Consider the following 17,843-nt stretch of genomic DNA (forward strand, 5'->3'; position numbering starts at 1 on the left):
AGACTCAAGATCTAGATGAGGGCCATAAATAAGATCGTAATAGTTAAAGTGATAACACTAAGCTTTCGCATAGATTATGTTTTAGGGCTGTATTGAGAAAATGTTTGCTTAAATATAAACGTTTCTTAATATGTTCGTGCTAAGCTCCGTGTCTAAGATGTTTCCAAGATTTCTAACAGAATCAACAATATTTAAGGGAATATTATTTATTTTCAATGAAATTTGTTGTTTAGCAACAGTTAACTCTCTATTTGCACCAAACAATATTGCATAAGACTTTACTTGCATTTAAGATTGTGTGCCACTGATAATTTATACAAACTGTTCAATTCATTGTTATTCATTGTTTGAGTATTCTTAGCATTATTGACATCAAAATGAGCGTAGGGATATTCATTATTAGCGTAAGACGGCGCACTTCAGGCAACTGCAGATTTTAAAACACTAGTTGTCTAATTTTAAAGAAATAAAGGTCCCAAAACTGTACCCTGTGGAACCCTAGACACTACACTCACCCTCGACGACCTTTTGCCATTGTAATTTATACTCTGAGACCTGCCACGTAAATATGATTTAGATAAATTTAGAGCTAAATTGTCAAACCCATAGTATTTAAGTTTTAATTTAAAATTTAAATTAATTAAATTTAAATTTAATTTATTTAAATTTAAGAAGTTACTGGAAGGACACCGATAACATGTAGATCAGAAAATTGCTCCTGGTTAATTAATTGTATTTGTAATGTAGGGATCAATAATAGGGCTACAATTTTTTGGAATTTGGCCAGAAATTTGGTCTACGCCGTAAAAATTAGAACGCAAAATACAACCTACTTCTTCGTATTAAGTTGATCCTCTAGACGATTTTGAATTTACTAGAGTAATAAGTGTAAATTTGATTTGCATCATCATCGACAAATATTGAGTACAAAACTCTAGCGGTGACAATAGAAACATCAGAATTCCCCAGTAATGAAACTAAGATGCTAATGATGAGTTACCACCGATATTATCCAATCCTTTCTAGAACTGGAGAGAGTGAGAGACTTAATATCAACGTTGCCGGTTCCTTTGCACACGGGTACCGTAGAATGGAATTTGAAGCGTCTCTACGAGGCCTGTTTAGACGTGGACACTTTGAATCAAGTGGAAGACAGACCCCTGAAAACCATCATTACAGAGCTGGGTAAGTCTTTTTGCGCGTTTTTCGATGTACTCGATTAGTTGAAAGGACGCCGCTGTCAATCGATTTTTCTTGATCACTTGATATGAGATTTTCTGTCTTCTGAAGAATAATTAAATAACTGGTCCCCAAAAACTAATGGTGTTATAACTTATATTATATATATTTAGCGTTTTAAAAGCCTCGTCCGGACTAAGTGACATTTTAATAATCAGTTAAATTTGACAGTATACATTATGAACTATGTGATCCAAAAGATTAAAATTCGTTTTGAATATAAAATTAGTGATTGTTCGACTATATACGACAAGACACATTGCGCGGAGGCTTACAGGAGCTTTTACATTTTAAATTTGTACGCGTACGCCACTGCATTTAAAAAATAAGAGGATCTGAGTTGAATTGCGGAAATGTCAAAATTAGGCTGGAAAATAATACGGTAATCAATATTGTGATTACGCAGTATACGAAAGGCTTCCGATTTACATAAAGATACGCATCTACAATTTGGATTATTAATAGTGCAAGATGAACGGATAACTTCGGGCCTTGATCACACGTGGGTGATTTCTAATGGAACTTGTATGTATGCCTTCTAGAAGAAGAAGAATTAAATAACTGGTTCACAAAAATTAATGACGTTATAACTTTGTTGTTAAAAGGAGTTCCAATACAATAGTGAAAATAAAATTGGAAAGATATTTAATATCATAAGCTTTCTTTGCCTTTTTTTATCATATAATAGTAATACACAAAGATGTTTACAATTGAAATAATTAGTGAAACAGTAGGTAATAAATGTAATAAATTTAACATAAAAAAGAGCCATATTTTTTTACTTATTCATTTAAGTTACAGTTATTTAGGGCTTGAGTCCTAAAAATGATTATTTATTTCATAAAAGGGAAAACATGATTCACGCAATCAAACGCGACTTTTAAGCGACCGGCAGTTGTTGATATTTCGTTGATAAGAGATTTTTATAATCACAAATCTGAAGAGAAAGAAGAAACCATGAAGGCTCTTACTGAAAAAAAACTTGTATTATTTTTAAGTGTTCATTGCAAAACGAAACCTTTTATAAAATCGTATTATAAATATGTATTCAAATATATCGCGGAATATATTGTTATCACATTTTTCCATCCGCGAATCAATACGTGAAAAGAAAAAGATCAATTGAAAAATAATAAAATCTAAGGTGTTTTTCCTATTTTCCATTTTGAGTACCTAAGTATCGGGCCAATAAGAAAAACGGTATTATGTAGTTCATATTTTTTTTGATTAGTTCTCACTGTACATATAAACACAGAATTATCGTACCTGGCAAAAATATAAGTAATTTTTTTACTGTATTTGGAGTTGATATTGATCAGCCTATACAATTGACATGTATTACGACTAATTACACAATATATTGTGATTTAATTCTATTTGGTAATAGAAGATTATGCGAATTTTAGTTTCAGAAACATCGATACGTAATTATTTCTTTTTACTTTTTTCTCTTTACTTTTTAATAGTATTTAGTCCAAGATTAATTCACACAATTTAACCTTATGTTTTTGCGCGGTGGACTCATAATTAAAAACAGAATCGTTTTTACAGTGCGAATCCGTGTTAACATTACTTAAAATTGTTTGATTCGGTCAATAAAAACAAAAGATACTATTTTTATTGGAATATAATAGAAAGGGGTACGATTTAATACTAGTGTGAAATAAAAACTGCGGGAAATTCAAAATAAGTAAATCCCAATAATGTGGGTTTAATATGCTTGACTCTGATTTCTATTCTTAATATTTTTAATATTTAAATACTCATAAAAGAGTCAACGAGGAATTCTGTAAGTATTTCCATGTTTAAGAAACCATTTGAAATATTTTTTCAACTGCGAACACTTTTTGTATATTGCAATTAGTGAATACTCTTTTCAGTTGGGGCCACATAGTACCTATCCTAAATGTAAATGTAATCAAATGAAGTAGATTTTTGTAAAAACCACACCTCTGCGTATAGTGTATTATAGTGAATAAAATTTCTTATTCATGGTATTAGTTGTGAAGCAATCTGGTACGTTCCTGAAGCAATACACGACAACGAAAGAAGGCCGACATGTTTTCTTAATACAGATACCCGTTTCATCCTTAATAAAGATCGTCGAAAATTGATAAGTGGACAACAATAATGTCATTTATAAAGTTAACAGAGGCAGAATGAGCGCTTCTTATGTTCGACAAAGCCTTATATGTCCGTGGACGATTCTGTTGTATTTATTACGCGATGTCAACGTTTTCCAGTTCAATGTCTATTCGACTTTTATTTCTTGCTGATTTGTCAATTGTGTCAGTCGGTGTATATTTCCCACGCGACGCATCGAATGACCCGCATGCCACCATATTGATTTCGATTATGGTGTGGAATAAACGAAGTCATTAGTAATCGGAGTGAAGTCGTTTCGATTGCTCGAAAATCGTCGCCGTTCAGGGTCGAGAACATATATATTTGTTTAATGCGTTCCGTTGGGTAATTTTCTGGACTGGCCCGTCACGCCTTCGATTTAAATAAGATAAAGAGGGTGGTCGCAGCGACATTGAATCTATTTTAAAATTAGACTACTCCAGCTAAGGCGTTATTCGTTTCCTAAAAATATTTCAAGAAAGGGAAATATAATAAAAGTTATATCATCGCAATCAGAGTTTTTTAAAATTTAAATCCAATATGCCTCCCATAAGAAAATTTCAAAATTTATTCTTCATTTTCCAGATTTCAGATGGTGCTAAATTTCTTCAAGTCATGTAGAACGTTTTTTGGATGCAGATTAAAAGTTAAAAAAAATAGAAGCTGATAGCGTAAAAAATAATAGAACTTTCAGCATTTTTCTTTCTAAAATCGGTCTACTTTTAGATCTTTAACAGTGTGAATTTTGACGATTTTTATAAATTACCTTATATTTTTTAATTTTTAGCAGGATTTAAAATGAACAACTTTTTTCTAATTTAATACTGTTATGATCCGGTATATATAAATCATTAACAAGAATTTTAATAAAACCTATAACTGCAGACTGGTTGCGTGTATTGTTGGCTGCCTACGTAAATATTCGTGTACATTATTTCCATTTTAGTTTCATGTGTGCTCTATCTGAAGATACTATTTTGTATTTCTAATTTCATTATAAGCGATGGGACAACGTATCGATTGATTTTTTCATGCGTGTGTAAAAACGCTTCGTGAATATCTGCGAAAGGCTCAGCATTTACGCGGCTCGTTGGTCTAGGGGTATGATTTCCGCTTAGGGTGCGGGAGGTCCCGGGTTCAAATCCCGGACGAGCCCGATATTTTTTTTTCGGAACTCTGATTACTTATAAGTATACAAGTTTTATGCGATTTTAAATAGGCCCAGTTTAATTTACGGTTTTATTTTACGTACTCCGCGCTTGGTTTGAAAGTGTTCGGCGTTCCTCTCGGTATTATGTTCTAAATCCGTTTAATGGAGTTCAATTTTTTATTTATAGACACCAGTTGGACGTTATCAGGCATATGTTTGAAAACCGACCCGAAACCTCAAAGTGATTCGAAAATAGTTACAAAAGGATATTGTTTGATTTATTTTCATAAGTGGAGTCATTGTGCTGGAAAAATTTTAAACGCCACCTCTAAAATTAGAACCTATTTATTGCTTTTCGTATTCGAATTTGACGGATATTGATTTGAATATTGAGTTAAAACTAATTCTAGAAATACCGGGCGTTTCAAAATACTTTCCACGAATTTCAATGATAAATTAAAGTTTATTGTCACAACACACCACACACATAGGCAAATGTGAACGAAATCTCAGGAAAAAATCCATGCCATTAATTGGAATAAAATTAAAAATGGTAAAATGAAAAGATGAGCTTTCTAAGCATTAAAAAAAATTATTACTTTTATTTCACTTGATAGTGGTAACAAAAGATGTTACAAATATCGTGAAAAATAGCTACAATTTGTTACCTATATTACAATAAATTTAAATATAGGATACATTAACCTCCCGCCCGTCCCCTTTTCATATCGAATTTTCAAAAAAGTGCCTGTGAAATTTAACAATTCAATTCGACTTCGAAACTAAGCACATATAAATAAAAAAATCTTTGTTTTGTGATACCTGAGCTTCTTTATTCAACTGCCCATTTGAAATCATATAATATGATATGATTTCAGAGTTGTGAAAAAGAATTTAGAGTTGTAACTTAACGTACTTTCTAGCGGTTTAAAACATTTTTTTTTTTAAAGCTCTTTCTTAACTTCGAAATTTTCGGAATCTTATTATCATGTTTTCATAATCACTTATCATCTTCTTTTTCCTTTTTTTATTTTGCGCTACATTCTCCCTATTTTCTTTAATTTTATTTTGCGACCAATTTAAGTAATTGTTATTTCATAAATACCTCAAAATGAAATAATTATTGATGAATTATCTAAAATTTCTAAGATTTTGTATATTGGAAATATTAATTATTGTTAAAAAGAAAGAAAAATTCCACAGGCTACTGTAATGTTTTTTACAAAACTTCTGGATTCCTCCTGCGTCGGGTTTTGCTTAATCGAAATTGCTGACGTTTCACCAATCATCCTGTTGGCTTCTTCAGAGCTTGACTGAAACTGGTTTCAGTTTCAGTCAAGCTCTGAAGAAGCCAAGAGGAAAATGGGCGAAACGTCAGCAATTTCGACTAAGCAAAACCCGACGCAGAAGTTTTGTAAAAAGCAAGGAAAAAGTAAGTAAAAATGCGGATTTTGGTTATCGTAACCCAATTTTTTTGAAAAAATGTGTCCAGAAATACCGCAGATTACCTCAGGATTTTTCAATATAATTATAATGATATAATACAATATATTATATATAAATTATAATAATATCAATCATTGATATACTTTATAGCTTGGTTGTTCGAAAGTAATAACCTACAGGAGAGCGTAAATAATTTTTTTTTGAAAAAATCTGTAACTGTGTTAAAGTAAATCTGCTTGTATTACTTCAATAATCACTAGGGAGAGGCCCCATTGCCCCAAGCTTTTTGTAAGAAACTATATAACGCCACTTATAAGAAATGTCAACTTTGAACTGACATATATTCAGAAATATTCGGAATAATGGAAATAAATAACTAACGTTATTTTTGAAATATTGTATTTACATTAGAAATTTAAAAATATTCAGTAGTTCGGTTCGCAAAATGTTTAACAACCCTGACCCATTTGGTTAGTTTCTGCTTTTGCGTTGCGGTATTTTCGTCGACCTATTACAAATATTTTAACGAGTCGTTGCTAAAAGCCCGGCCATTTTTTTCCCTCTTGTAAATTGTTTATCAGAATGCGTTAAATATCACATTTATTTTAAATTTGAAATGCATTATGCGACTTGTAAATTAAACTGAGTGGTACTGTTGACTGAAGCTTTTTTGGGTGGATTCGGCGCGAGCAAACAAACATTATTTCTTGTTTTATTGTTCCAATTTGTCTTTCAATATATACAAAAGTTCGACTACACTTTTTCTAAATATTTATCCACAGAAAATTTTCGACTTAGTTTTGGTTGCTATCTGAAAATAAAATACTTACAATATACAAAAAATTCTAAAATGATTCCTGTGTTTAAGAAAGGGGATTCAACAGACATAAAGAATTACAGACCTATAACAATCGCAAGCTGTTTTTCCAAAGTCCTAGAGAAAGCCATGTACAATCGAATCACCCATTTCTTAGAGCAAGAAGATATAATAACAAATGTTCAACATGGTTTCCGCGCTGGTCACTCTACGGAAACGGGGTCAGATGAACTTATCCAGCACATTTATGATAAACTAGATATCGGAGAGACAGTAATCGGAGTTTTTTTCGATTTATCGCGCGCCTTTGACTCCTTAGACTTCAGTATAATGGCAAAGAAGCTGGAATGCTTGGGCATTAGGGGGCCTATCAATGATTGGATCATATCGTATATGAACCATAGGAAAATAAGTGTCAAAGTAGATGGAACGTACTCAGACCTTTATAGCGTCAGCCTGGGCACGCCTCAGGGGGGAACATTGGGTCCATTATTGTTTCTTTTATATGTGAACGACTTGCCGGAATTTCTCAACAGTGACTGTCGCGTCTTTATGTACGCGGACGATACGTCCGTCTTTGTCTCTGGAAGAGATGCAGAAGTGTTGATGGATGACGTATCTCTTGTTGTCTCACAGTTTAATAACTTCTGTAGGCAAAATCATTTGATCGTGAATGTGGAAAAGACAGTCGTGGTTGAGTTTACTGGTCTGTACATTAAACCTTTAGCTGGCTTATCGATCAGTTTTGCTGGTTCGCCATTGGAAATAAATCAGACCACGAAGTTTCTTGGTTCTTATATTGATAGCTCCTTGAGATGGGACCGGGACATTGACAATGTCTGCAATAAACTAAATAAAACCTTTTTCGCAATATTAACAATTAGAGATTCATTTCTTGAGAAGGCACTAATAGCTTTTTACTACGCGTCAGCTTACTCTTCCATTTCACACAATATTGTCAACTGGGGACAAGCGAATGATGCTGAGAGAGTGTTTATACAGCAAAAAAGAATACTTAGGCTGATTTTTAAACTTCCTCCGAGGCAATCATGCAAAGAGACATTTCAACAGCTCAAAATATTAACAATGTCTTGTATATACCTATTTAAAATACTCTTGATCACACGTAAAAATAAATATTCACACAGGAAGCATACTGATATCCACAATTACAATACTCGCAATAGAGAACATCTGCTGAAGCCAAAACTCAACCATATGTTTTATAAAAAATCACTAAGTTACGCGGGACCATATTATTATAATTTGCTGTCTCCAAGCTTAAAAAATTTATCTATAAATCAATTTAAAAAACACATCAAGAGGCTCCTGTCGGCCAATGCTTTCTACAGCCTGAAAGAATTTGAAGCGTACCTGAGAGCATCGTAAATAACGTTAAAAGTTTACCGAGATTTTTACTAATGTATACTCTCTTTTATTTTAAATTACATTAACTTGTTTGTCATGTTTGTTATATAAATTTATACTCGTATTCGTTCTATACATTACTTAAGATTATGATATACATTGTTTTTACAATGAAACTTGTAATTTATTATTTGTATTTATTGACGAAACATCCATTGTATCACCTGGTTGTGTGAATAAATAATCTATCTATCTATCTATCTATCTATCTATCTATCTATCTATCTATCTGTCTATCTATCTATCTATCTATCTATGGGCAGGACAAATATACGGGTATATATAATATGTTAATAGTATTAACTAAACAACTGTTGAATAAAAAATAATTTATTATTTGTATCATTTTTCAATATAATGCATTTCTTTGTTAGGAGACATGAAAAACGAACATTATAGTAGAAATTGTTATTTTCAAGTCATGCTTTTTCTTCAAAACTAACCAAAACCATCTTCCAAATGGCGCGGAGTAGTAAAAGGGGGGGGGGGATTCGGGTTGATAGCACCAATCTTAATTAATAATAGAATTAATCCATAAAGCCATAAATTTTTGGTAGGTAATGGACATATATAAGTCCTCCTAATGGCTAGTTTGGGTTGTTCTGTTATTTTATTATCCACAAATATTAAATTTAATGTAATACAATTTACGTGTTAAAAAAATTTGGTTTAATTCCTTTTACGTATCAAACGCACGATTTTCCTGTACTTACGGCCATTATTTTAGAACAATGGACAAATTATACCTAAATTAACTTCAAACTGAATATAGCATGTTTTTTTTTTAAATTTTATTAGGTCGTTATGCACAGTAAAATCGTTTTGGTTAGTTAGTTGGTTGGTTGGAAGTTTTTTGCTAATTGAAAATTCTTCATCAATTATTATTGTTTATTAACGGGTCTGTACTATATATTTCGTACCTGTCGTTTCGAATGAATTATAAAGTTAAAATAATAAAAATAATTAAAATCATTGGTATTCCAAAATTAATGTTGTTTTGTAAAATAATCTTTAATTTTACTTCCAATAAGTTCATATTATTGACAAATAATATAAACAGAAAATTATTTGATTAAGGCATTTATAAAAAAATCGATTCCGATAGTGATGAAAGTTTCGACAAAAAGGCCACGAAAAACTCTAGGAAAAGGAGAAGACTTTACGCAGCAGACGTATCGATCTATAGATTTTACAGAATTCTTGTAGAAATATTTCCGTTTCCGTCCGTTTCAAACGCGCCGAAAGCCACGCCCCGATTAAACAAACCAACCCCCTAAATCAATCGAATTCGCCACCCTCTCGTCGTCATGTTCTCTGGATAACCATTCCTTCAAATGTGAGCTTTGTAACCCTTACGCAAGGGACAATAACCTCCGTTACTCTGAAACACTGTCGCAGTTTCGAAACCTCCCTAACTCTAGCCGTCCCTTGGAAGGCTCTATAAAATAGGGCGGCATCACTATATATAAATTTGAATTATTCCGTCCCTTATTCCCGCGCCATCTTCCTATCGGGGTGGGATTTTGCTTCTGCCCAGTTATACTCTACTGTTACTCGCGGTGCGTTCGTTTCTTTGTTGGCAACCCTTAAGTGCCGTATAGTTACTGTATGTACATGTGTGTTTAGGGATGGAGATGTTAATTTTTGCATAAATATATTATATAATCGAGGTAGATAACGTTGTTTCCATCTCAACGTGACTTATGAAGGGATGAGACAATGTTGCCAGTGTGCTTTGCATCTCCGAGATTTCTACCGATTTACACGCAAAAGTATAGATAAAGTAATCGTACTTCTCTTCTTTAAACATTATATTTCATTAAACACCCATAAAATAACAATTAGTTTTTACAACAATGGCGATATGGGTTAGCTTTTTTATTTTGAGGAAAATGTCTTTTTGAATGTGAAATGTTTTGGTCACAGTCAAAATCCGGCAATACCGTGAAGTAAGCAAGGAATTTATATCTATATTTTGTTAAACAATTGGTTGAATTCGAATTTTCGAATACATCGTTTTAAATAACTTAGTTGGGTGTTTATGTTGTGTGACAATAAGAAGTATCTTCATTCATTTCCTAGAATTTCCAAGAAATCCATTTTTATAATAAGTTGATAAATAAATTACTTAAAATGTAACATTTGATGTAGTCTTCTCTACCATTTTCCAAAAATATTTGACTAGTAACTTGGAAATTAGAATTTTCAGTAAAAGCTCCACAACAGTTTAGGATATTTGTGTTACTTAATTTTATACTATTTATATTCTCTTACTTTTAACGGTTACCTAATCAACCATTCATAGTTTTTAGGCAACACCCCTCAACTCACAATTTTTTGAAGGAACCATGAGGTCTCTTGATGTGACCTTTGTCTTATATGCGTGTTTAGGGGTGGCGAGACAGGGTATTAATTTTTTTCTTTGTAGCATTGTCTTTTTTGAACAAAAAAAACACAAACCAGAGTTTAGTAGACTTTCCAATAAAAATCCCCCTTCGGCCGGTTTAATCATCGATCGGAGATTTTAAAGCTTCCGCACCCCGTCGTGCGTATGCTACCCTGTCATCGAATCTTTGTCTTCGCCGTTTACACCCTTAGAAACGGCGGGAATGCGAAAAGGGCGCCGAATTTTGACGTATTCGCGGGAGACCTCTCGAAGCTTCTGCTTCGCTGTTAAGAAAAATGCTCTATGCTCTATGCTCAATAATTGAAGCTCACGGGGCGCGCCCCGTTTTAAGGCGTTGTTTGTCGAGTAGAGTCTCTCCCTCAATGGAGGTTGGGAGTGCACGTTTCTAAGAAATGCAAAAGGTGTTTTCCTGACCTTTGTTATTAGGTTTAGGTCGGAGGTAACCTGTACCTATTTTTAACTTTACTTATTTATTACCGCTCTGAATTTTGAAAACAAAACAAAATTGTGTACATATTTTGTCTTCAAGTCGGGTTAAAATTCGCCCTGTTTATTTTAGAAAAGAACGGTTCGTTAAATATTAAAATTTGCTTTTATTTTTTGGTTGCATATTGTTTATTTAAAAATGTGTGAATGCAAAACAAAAAATACTTATAGCAATTTTTTATTTTTTCATACAAATTTTTACGTATTATTCAATAGCTGAAGAGAGTCCTAATGAGAACTGGTTCCAAAAAGACTTAAAATTATACAACTTTTAAAAATATGAAATTAATACTTACCGATTGTGCAATTTTTGAAAAATGTGATATTAATAACTGACAAATAGATGGTAATAATAATAATAATAAGAATAATAATAATAATAATAACGTACCACCATATTAACTAACCGATTTTTAATATTCACGGAGTTGCACAGACAAATCGATCTATACAGTGCTGAAATCTGTGGCTAGAAAACCCAGAACTGGATGTCATCTGCGTTATTGAAATGCCAACTTAAGCGTCTTAAAACGGATTATATTATAATTCAGGCAACAGCAAAAAAGTTTTCACAAGCAAATTGTCATAATAGAGTTTACCGAAAAACTGTTATTAAAATCTTACAACGTAAGCTTCAATGATTTCTTTGTTATTCGTTCTTAGTTTAATATTTCTAATCATAAGAGGAGCCTTTACTGAGAAAATTTCCATTATTTGGAGTGATGAAGTTAGAAGTCACAATGCTTTGGTGATAGTAGGAGTTGTGTCATAAAAACTGAGTAAGAAGCAGCGTTGTATTGTTTTATAAAAAATCGAAAAATGTACGCCAGCAGACTGCCATTAGTTGAAACTATTGCAAGAGTATCAAACTTTCACGTTTGTTTTTCTTTCATCTTGGTTAATTGCACCCTGCAAATAATGTTCGTAAGATAAATGTATGCAATTTTCACATAAAAAAGTATAGTTTTATAATTTCAAGCGATTTGCAGCTGTCAGTGATGAGATTTTGACAATTTTGATTGACAATATGAATAATGAGAAGCAATTTTCTGTTTTTTTGCACTCCCAGGCAGAAACATTCTTTTAAATTGGTTGAACTATTTTGAAAATGGAAATGGAAATGAGAAATCGCAAATGCATAATCTGGGGAACAGTAGTGAATGCATTGGGAATTAGTTGAAGGACTGTGCAGAAAATTATGCATAAAAAAACACAATAAAATAAAAAAAAACTACAAAGTACCAAAAACTGAAGATTTGACGGAAGATATAAAAATGGAAATCAGGAATCTGATTTATGATTTATATAGACCAAAAATTATTGTAAATCTTCTAGTTTTGCAAGAAACTCTTATCAAAATTGTGTAATGGGAGTGATTCAACATTTGGGTAAGATGGTTCTGAAAACAGTGTCACGAGGAAAACGGAATTAAAGGGAGTTCATTATTTTGCATGCTAGTTGTTTGACAACGTTAAATGTGTGTGTGTGTGTGTGTGTGTGTGTGTGTGTGTGTGTGTGTGTGTGTGTGTGTGTGTGTGTGTGTGTGTGTGTGTGTGTGTGTGTGTGTGTGTGTGTATTATGATAATATGAATTGTGAAGTGTTTGAAAATGGATAAAAGAGAAATCTAAAAAATCTACATCGTCTGCTGAAATCGGAACTAACAAAAATATATGCCGTACATGAAACATGACCTACGACGACCGCCATTTCAGTGCGAGTTTAAAGTCCGTGTAATTAAGTTACCGAAATAATCAATACAATTTAGTTTTTTTGGAATATTAAAACAATAATATGTGGCTAATGTGGTTGTACCGTAGAATACTTAAGGTAAAATGGACCGATAAAGTGACCAACATGGAAATCCTGAAAAGAATAAAAAAGGAAAAAGAAATTATCATTACGGTAAAAAAGCGTAAACTTCAGTACCTTGGACACGTCATGAGAGGAGAAAAGTACCAACTACTCCAACTGATATTACAAGAAAAAATTCAAGGAAAGAGAAGTGTAGGAAGAAGGCGTCACTCATGGATGAGAAACTTACGTGACTGGTTCGGGTGCATCACAAACCAACTATTTCGGTCGGCTGTGTCACAAATACGAATAGCACTGATGATTGCCAACCTTCGCAACGAAGACGGCACTTAAAGAATAATAATAATAATAATAAGTTTATTTCTATACCCTAAATGCAAACCAATGCAAAAGAACACAAATAAATTTTTAAGAATAAACAGAAGCATAAATAAATGCTTGTGAGTGGAGTTTTTCATAAAATACAACCGGTTTATACATAATCAGAGTGTATGTGCCTAAAATTTGAAGCGTAAAAAAAATGAAACAATTTTTTGGAAATCAAAATCAACAAAATACATTTTAATTTAAACGATTTAAATATCCGAAAAATAAAAAGTTCTCAGGATCAATAGATACCCAGATTAACCAGAAGCGCAAAGTTATCTTAAATATTTTAAATTCATCCATCAGATCTTTGAAAGTTTTTCTGCCACTATCGAGTATCCAACTCCCAACAGCTATATTAAATTTTTTAAATGTATTTTTAGCAGCAATATGATCCTGAACCATGTCATATAGTCTCGGTGCAAAATAATTACTGGTACGATGACCAATTGCTTTTGAACATGTGATATACGTCGACATTCCCATATTCTCGTAGTTATATAAGTAATATAAGACAGCAACAAAGCATCAATAAGAGTAACCGAAACTTTTTTTTATATATTATTTTAATAATCCATTTTTGTAGTATTTCTAGATTGCTTAAGTGGCATTGCGCAACTCTTCCCCAAGCAAGAATTCTGTAAGACAGTTGTGACTGGACAAGTGCAATATATAAGCTGTGTTGTGAAGAAGTTGTAATGTCACACCTGTATCTGAAACATGGCAAAACTAGTCCTGATATTTCTAACAATATTCTGTATCTGTAAGTCCCATTTGAGATGACGGTCAATAATTATTCCCAGATATCACAACACTACATAAAATAATAACACTATGTTTCCAACTTTGCTATGCCTGGCCGAGGAACTGTTTGACAACCATTGTAGTAGTGTAGTAGACCAAATGTCAAATTATAGGCCAATTGTACTAGTACATAGAAAGCAATGCCTTATTCAACTAAGCACTGTGGTTTTAGGAAAAAAGTAGACACGGTAGATGCGTTGATCAAGGTAACTGGCGGTATAGTCCGATCTTTTAATGACAGAAAAAGGTGTATTAGGTTTTTTCTCGATTTGGCCAAGGCATTCGACACTGAGACTTGAAGACTTGGGTATTAGAGGGCTAGTAAAAAAACTGATTAAATCATACCTACAAGATAGAGTGCAAAAAGTTAAACTAGGTGACACCCTTCTGTTAGGGTATTGTGTGCCGCAGAACGCGGTGTTGGGGCCAATCTTGTTTACATTATATGTACAGGGTGTTCGGAAATTGAGTTCGGAAACTTGGAGGAAAGATACAGGGAAAATAAAAAGAATATTCTAGGTAAAGTGCCCTCTAGTGACAGATTTCCGAAACACTGCTATTTTGTAACGATGACTTTTACTAAATCAGAGCTGTGTGTAAATATCAGTTCATTCCGTTGAGAATTAAGCTCATTGCTTCAAAAATAAAATTTTAAAAAATCAATTTTCACGGAAAATATCTCGATTTCGAATTTTTCTCACATAACTTCCTACCATTATTTTACCACGTTGAATCTTTCCTCCAAGTTACCGAACACCCTGTATATGAATGGAATATTTTTTATTTTACCGAAGGAAGGCTCTTCAATCGCTAGCAATTAGCCAGAAGAATATTCTAAAGAATTGTTTTCTGAAGCGAAAGTACTAAGTATGAACAAAATCTACATTAAAACAGTAAGACATTAAGTCTTTCAGTAAAAAGCAGATTTGTATCAAATCACGCCACGCCAGTACGGATGGTAAAATTTATTTCAGTTTGTTTGCAGCCCCTGGATTGTATAACTTCCTTATACAATATACAAAAACTAAGAGGCTTGTTGACCCCTGGTTGTTGAGTGTTGACTATGACATTCTGGAAGTGATGTTGTGATTTAATTTAGTTTAATAATTCTAATTTAAGTATTCAATTCAAATATATATTAATATGAACTTAGCTATAACTAGTAAGTTAAGTTGCATTAGACTGAAAAAATGCAGGCACAAATTTCTCAAATTCATTGTGCATTTGATATATTTTTGGAATGTATTATCTAATCGCTGAAATAAATGTTATTATTATTGTAGTTGTTGTTATTATTATTTTTATTATTATTATTTTCCTCTAATCTCAGATTGCTCCGGTCAATATATTCAACCTCGGTCCTTAGACAAGATGGCTGAACTTGGGCAATCACTTTCGGTTTCAGATATCTCCAAGAACCCTGCGCACTATTCTACATGTATCCAGAAGCACTGCCTTTTGCATAGGGATATAAAGTCTTTGGTTAGTTTTGGTTAAACTAACCAAAACTCAGGGTTTGAACTCCTTCGTGTAAGCTTTTTGGGATCTCGCCCGTTATCCCGACAACAATGGGTATTATTCGCACTGACTGTAGCCTCCACATTTTTTTTTATTTCATCCGCTAGTGGCAAGTATTTATTGATTTTCTCAGTATACTTCCATGATATGTTGCTAGGCAATGGTATATCCACGTCTATGATTTTCCTCTACCTTTTTGAAAATACGGCACACCACATTCTCCACATCTTGTTTAAGTATTCGGCTTCTGTATGATCTTGTAGCCATGACCTGATCCTGGATAGCCAAGATAAATCCGTCAGTCCCGGGGAACAAACCGCCCGAACGCAGAAAAGCCGTAGAGGCGACGGTATCCATCCGGTCAGCCTCAATCGTCGCTAGGTACCGATAGGGATATTCCGATACTAGTAAATACGAGTAGGTACTCGATACTTTTGATTCGATACCAGGTATTTATAGCATCGAATCAATCTTGCGATACTTACTCGGTATCGAAATAAAAGTACTTGGTATCAAATCGAATCAGCCTCACCATTAAAAAAAAAACCGAAAGCATCAGACAAACAAATTCTCTATCTGATCTATGGTAACGCGTTGTCTCGCGTCAGCCAATCCGATCTCGTCCGACTTCACTCGACCGAGCCCGAGACAAAAGCGAGAAAGACGTCCGCCCTTCATTTTTTTTTCATTGTCAACCAACATAAATTGTCAAACATACAAGAGAATGCTTACAAATAATTTTATTTATTGTAATCATCGGCTTATTATTCCAATGTTATCATGGAGTTTTTTGTTTAAAGTACGTGCTTAACGTGACGCAAACCTTTATAATAAAAGTTTTCTTTTCCTTCTTAATTTTGTTTTAATTATTGTCCTTCAACGTTCATTAAAATAAATAAAAAATAATAAAGTGTATCAATACTTTAGGAGTATTTATTTGAGTAGTATCGATACTTTAACGGTATCGAAACATCCCTAGGTACCGACCGTGTAGCGCTTTTCCTCTCCAGTTTGCCTTAGACTGGGCTACGGTTGTCATTGTCGAGGACGGGTCGAATACACTATCCGTCGATCAGCACGAACCATCCCACGGTGAATCATGCCGCTATTATTATTATTATTATTATTATTATTATTTATTTTGGCACTTTTCGTGTTTAATTCAATTTATATGATGAGAGACTTTTGGACTTGCATGATTGACTGGATTTGACTTATAAGTTGGTTGAATTGTCTTTTATTAACCGTCATGTTTTGGATTTCTAAGATTTTTTTTTTTTTGGTAGTTTTTGCTAATATGGCAAATTCTATAAAAAAAATACTTTTGATAATTGGGCCGAATTCGCGTCGGGCAAACAGTTTCGTGGCTCAAAGAAACACCGGTTGCGGTATGCTCGATCCCATAACCCTGATTAATTGCCTTCGTTAAGCTCGCAACGTGTTATTACGTTTAAAATATGGAACTACCTTCTGGCATTCGAAGCTATTAATTGCATTCCGCTATATTCGTCTTCGCCGCTTGGCAACACTTGACATTTCGATTAAAGTAATAATATCCGGTTTTTTTCCGATTTGTGGCGTTCCCATCGCGGCGTCCGAGTTAATGTTTTCAAATATTTCACGCGGGTCTTGATCGGCCGGCGGCTTTAGGGCTTTTGCGTAAGCGGTTGAGAAACAGAAGTTGCTTATTAAACTAATCGATTCGTTTAGAACAATAAAGATCGCCGCGTGAATTAGTCCTTATGACGTAAGAATAATAGTTTGTTGCACTTTCCCCCCTCTCGTCCCTAGCAATAGTTTTCTTACCCGATGTAATTTTTTTTTAATAAAATATATTTCATCACTTTGGTTGAATTTTGTTTTTCAAGGTTTAACTTTGGGCATTTAATACAAATATAATTTCTAATGCTCGGACTTTTTAAATGAATAGCGGAATTTTGAAATGCTGAATAAAATTATATATACTAATTATATTCTTTTTTTTTACCTCTAAAACTAATTTCTGTGTCATTCTCGTACATTTAGGGCTAATTTAAGTTACAGTTGAAATACATTTTTTATATGAAAATTGTATATTGGCTTGTTTTATAATAGCTTTTAATTTTGCTGACTAAATTGCAGGCAAAATTTTAGTATACTTTAAATGTTGATATAGAAATAGTGGAAGCCTGTGAAAAATATAACTATTTAGGTATAAAACTATCGAAGGAGGGCTTAACTGCGAGGCCTATTAGCTCGAAACATT

At 33.2% G+C, this 17,843-nt stretch overlaps 1 protein-coding gene and 1 non-coding gene across 5 annotated transcripts in view; both read left to right on the top strand.

Annotated features, from left to right (window-relative positions):
- LOC132707000 (protein gone early) overlaps positions 1-17,843 on the top strand; it is a 126,671-nt gene that overhangs the window by 22,513 nt on the left and 86,315 nt on the right. For all 4 annotated transcript variants that reach the window (XM_060678611.1, XM_060678612.1, XM_060678613.1 and 1 more), the window contains one exon: positions 1,027-1,185. In XM_060678611.1, the coding sequence (XP_060534594.1) occupies positions 1,027-1,185 (159 nt within the window). The remainder of the gene's footprint in view (positions 1-1,026; positions 1,186-17,843) is intronic.
- Positions 4,448-4,519, top strand: Trnap-agg (transfer RNA proline (anticodon AGG)). The gene has a single exon. It is a non-coding gene; the product is annotated as a tRNA-Pro (tRNA).

This window comes from Cylas formicarius, unplaced genomic scaffold (assembly GCF_029955315.1).
Source record: "Cylas formicarius isolate icCylForm1 unplaced genomic scaffold, icCylForm1.1 PGA_scaffold_9__14_contigs__length_23061073, whole genome shotgun sequence".
NCBI lineage: Eukaryota > Metazoa > Arthropoda > Insecta > Coleoptera > Brentidae > Cylas > Cylas formicarius.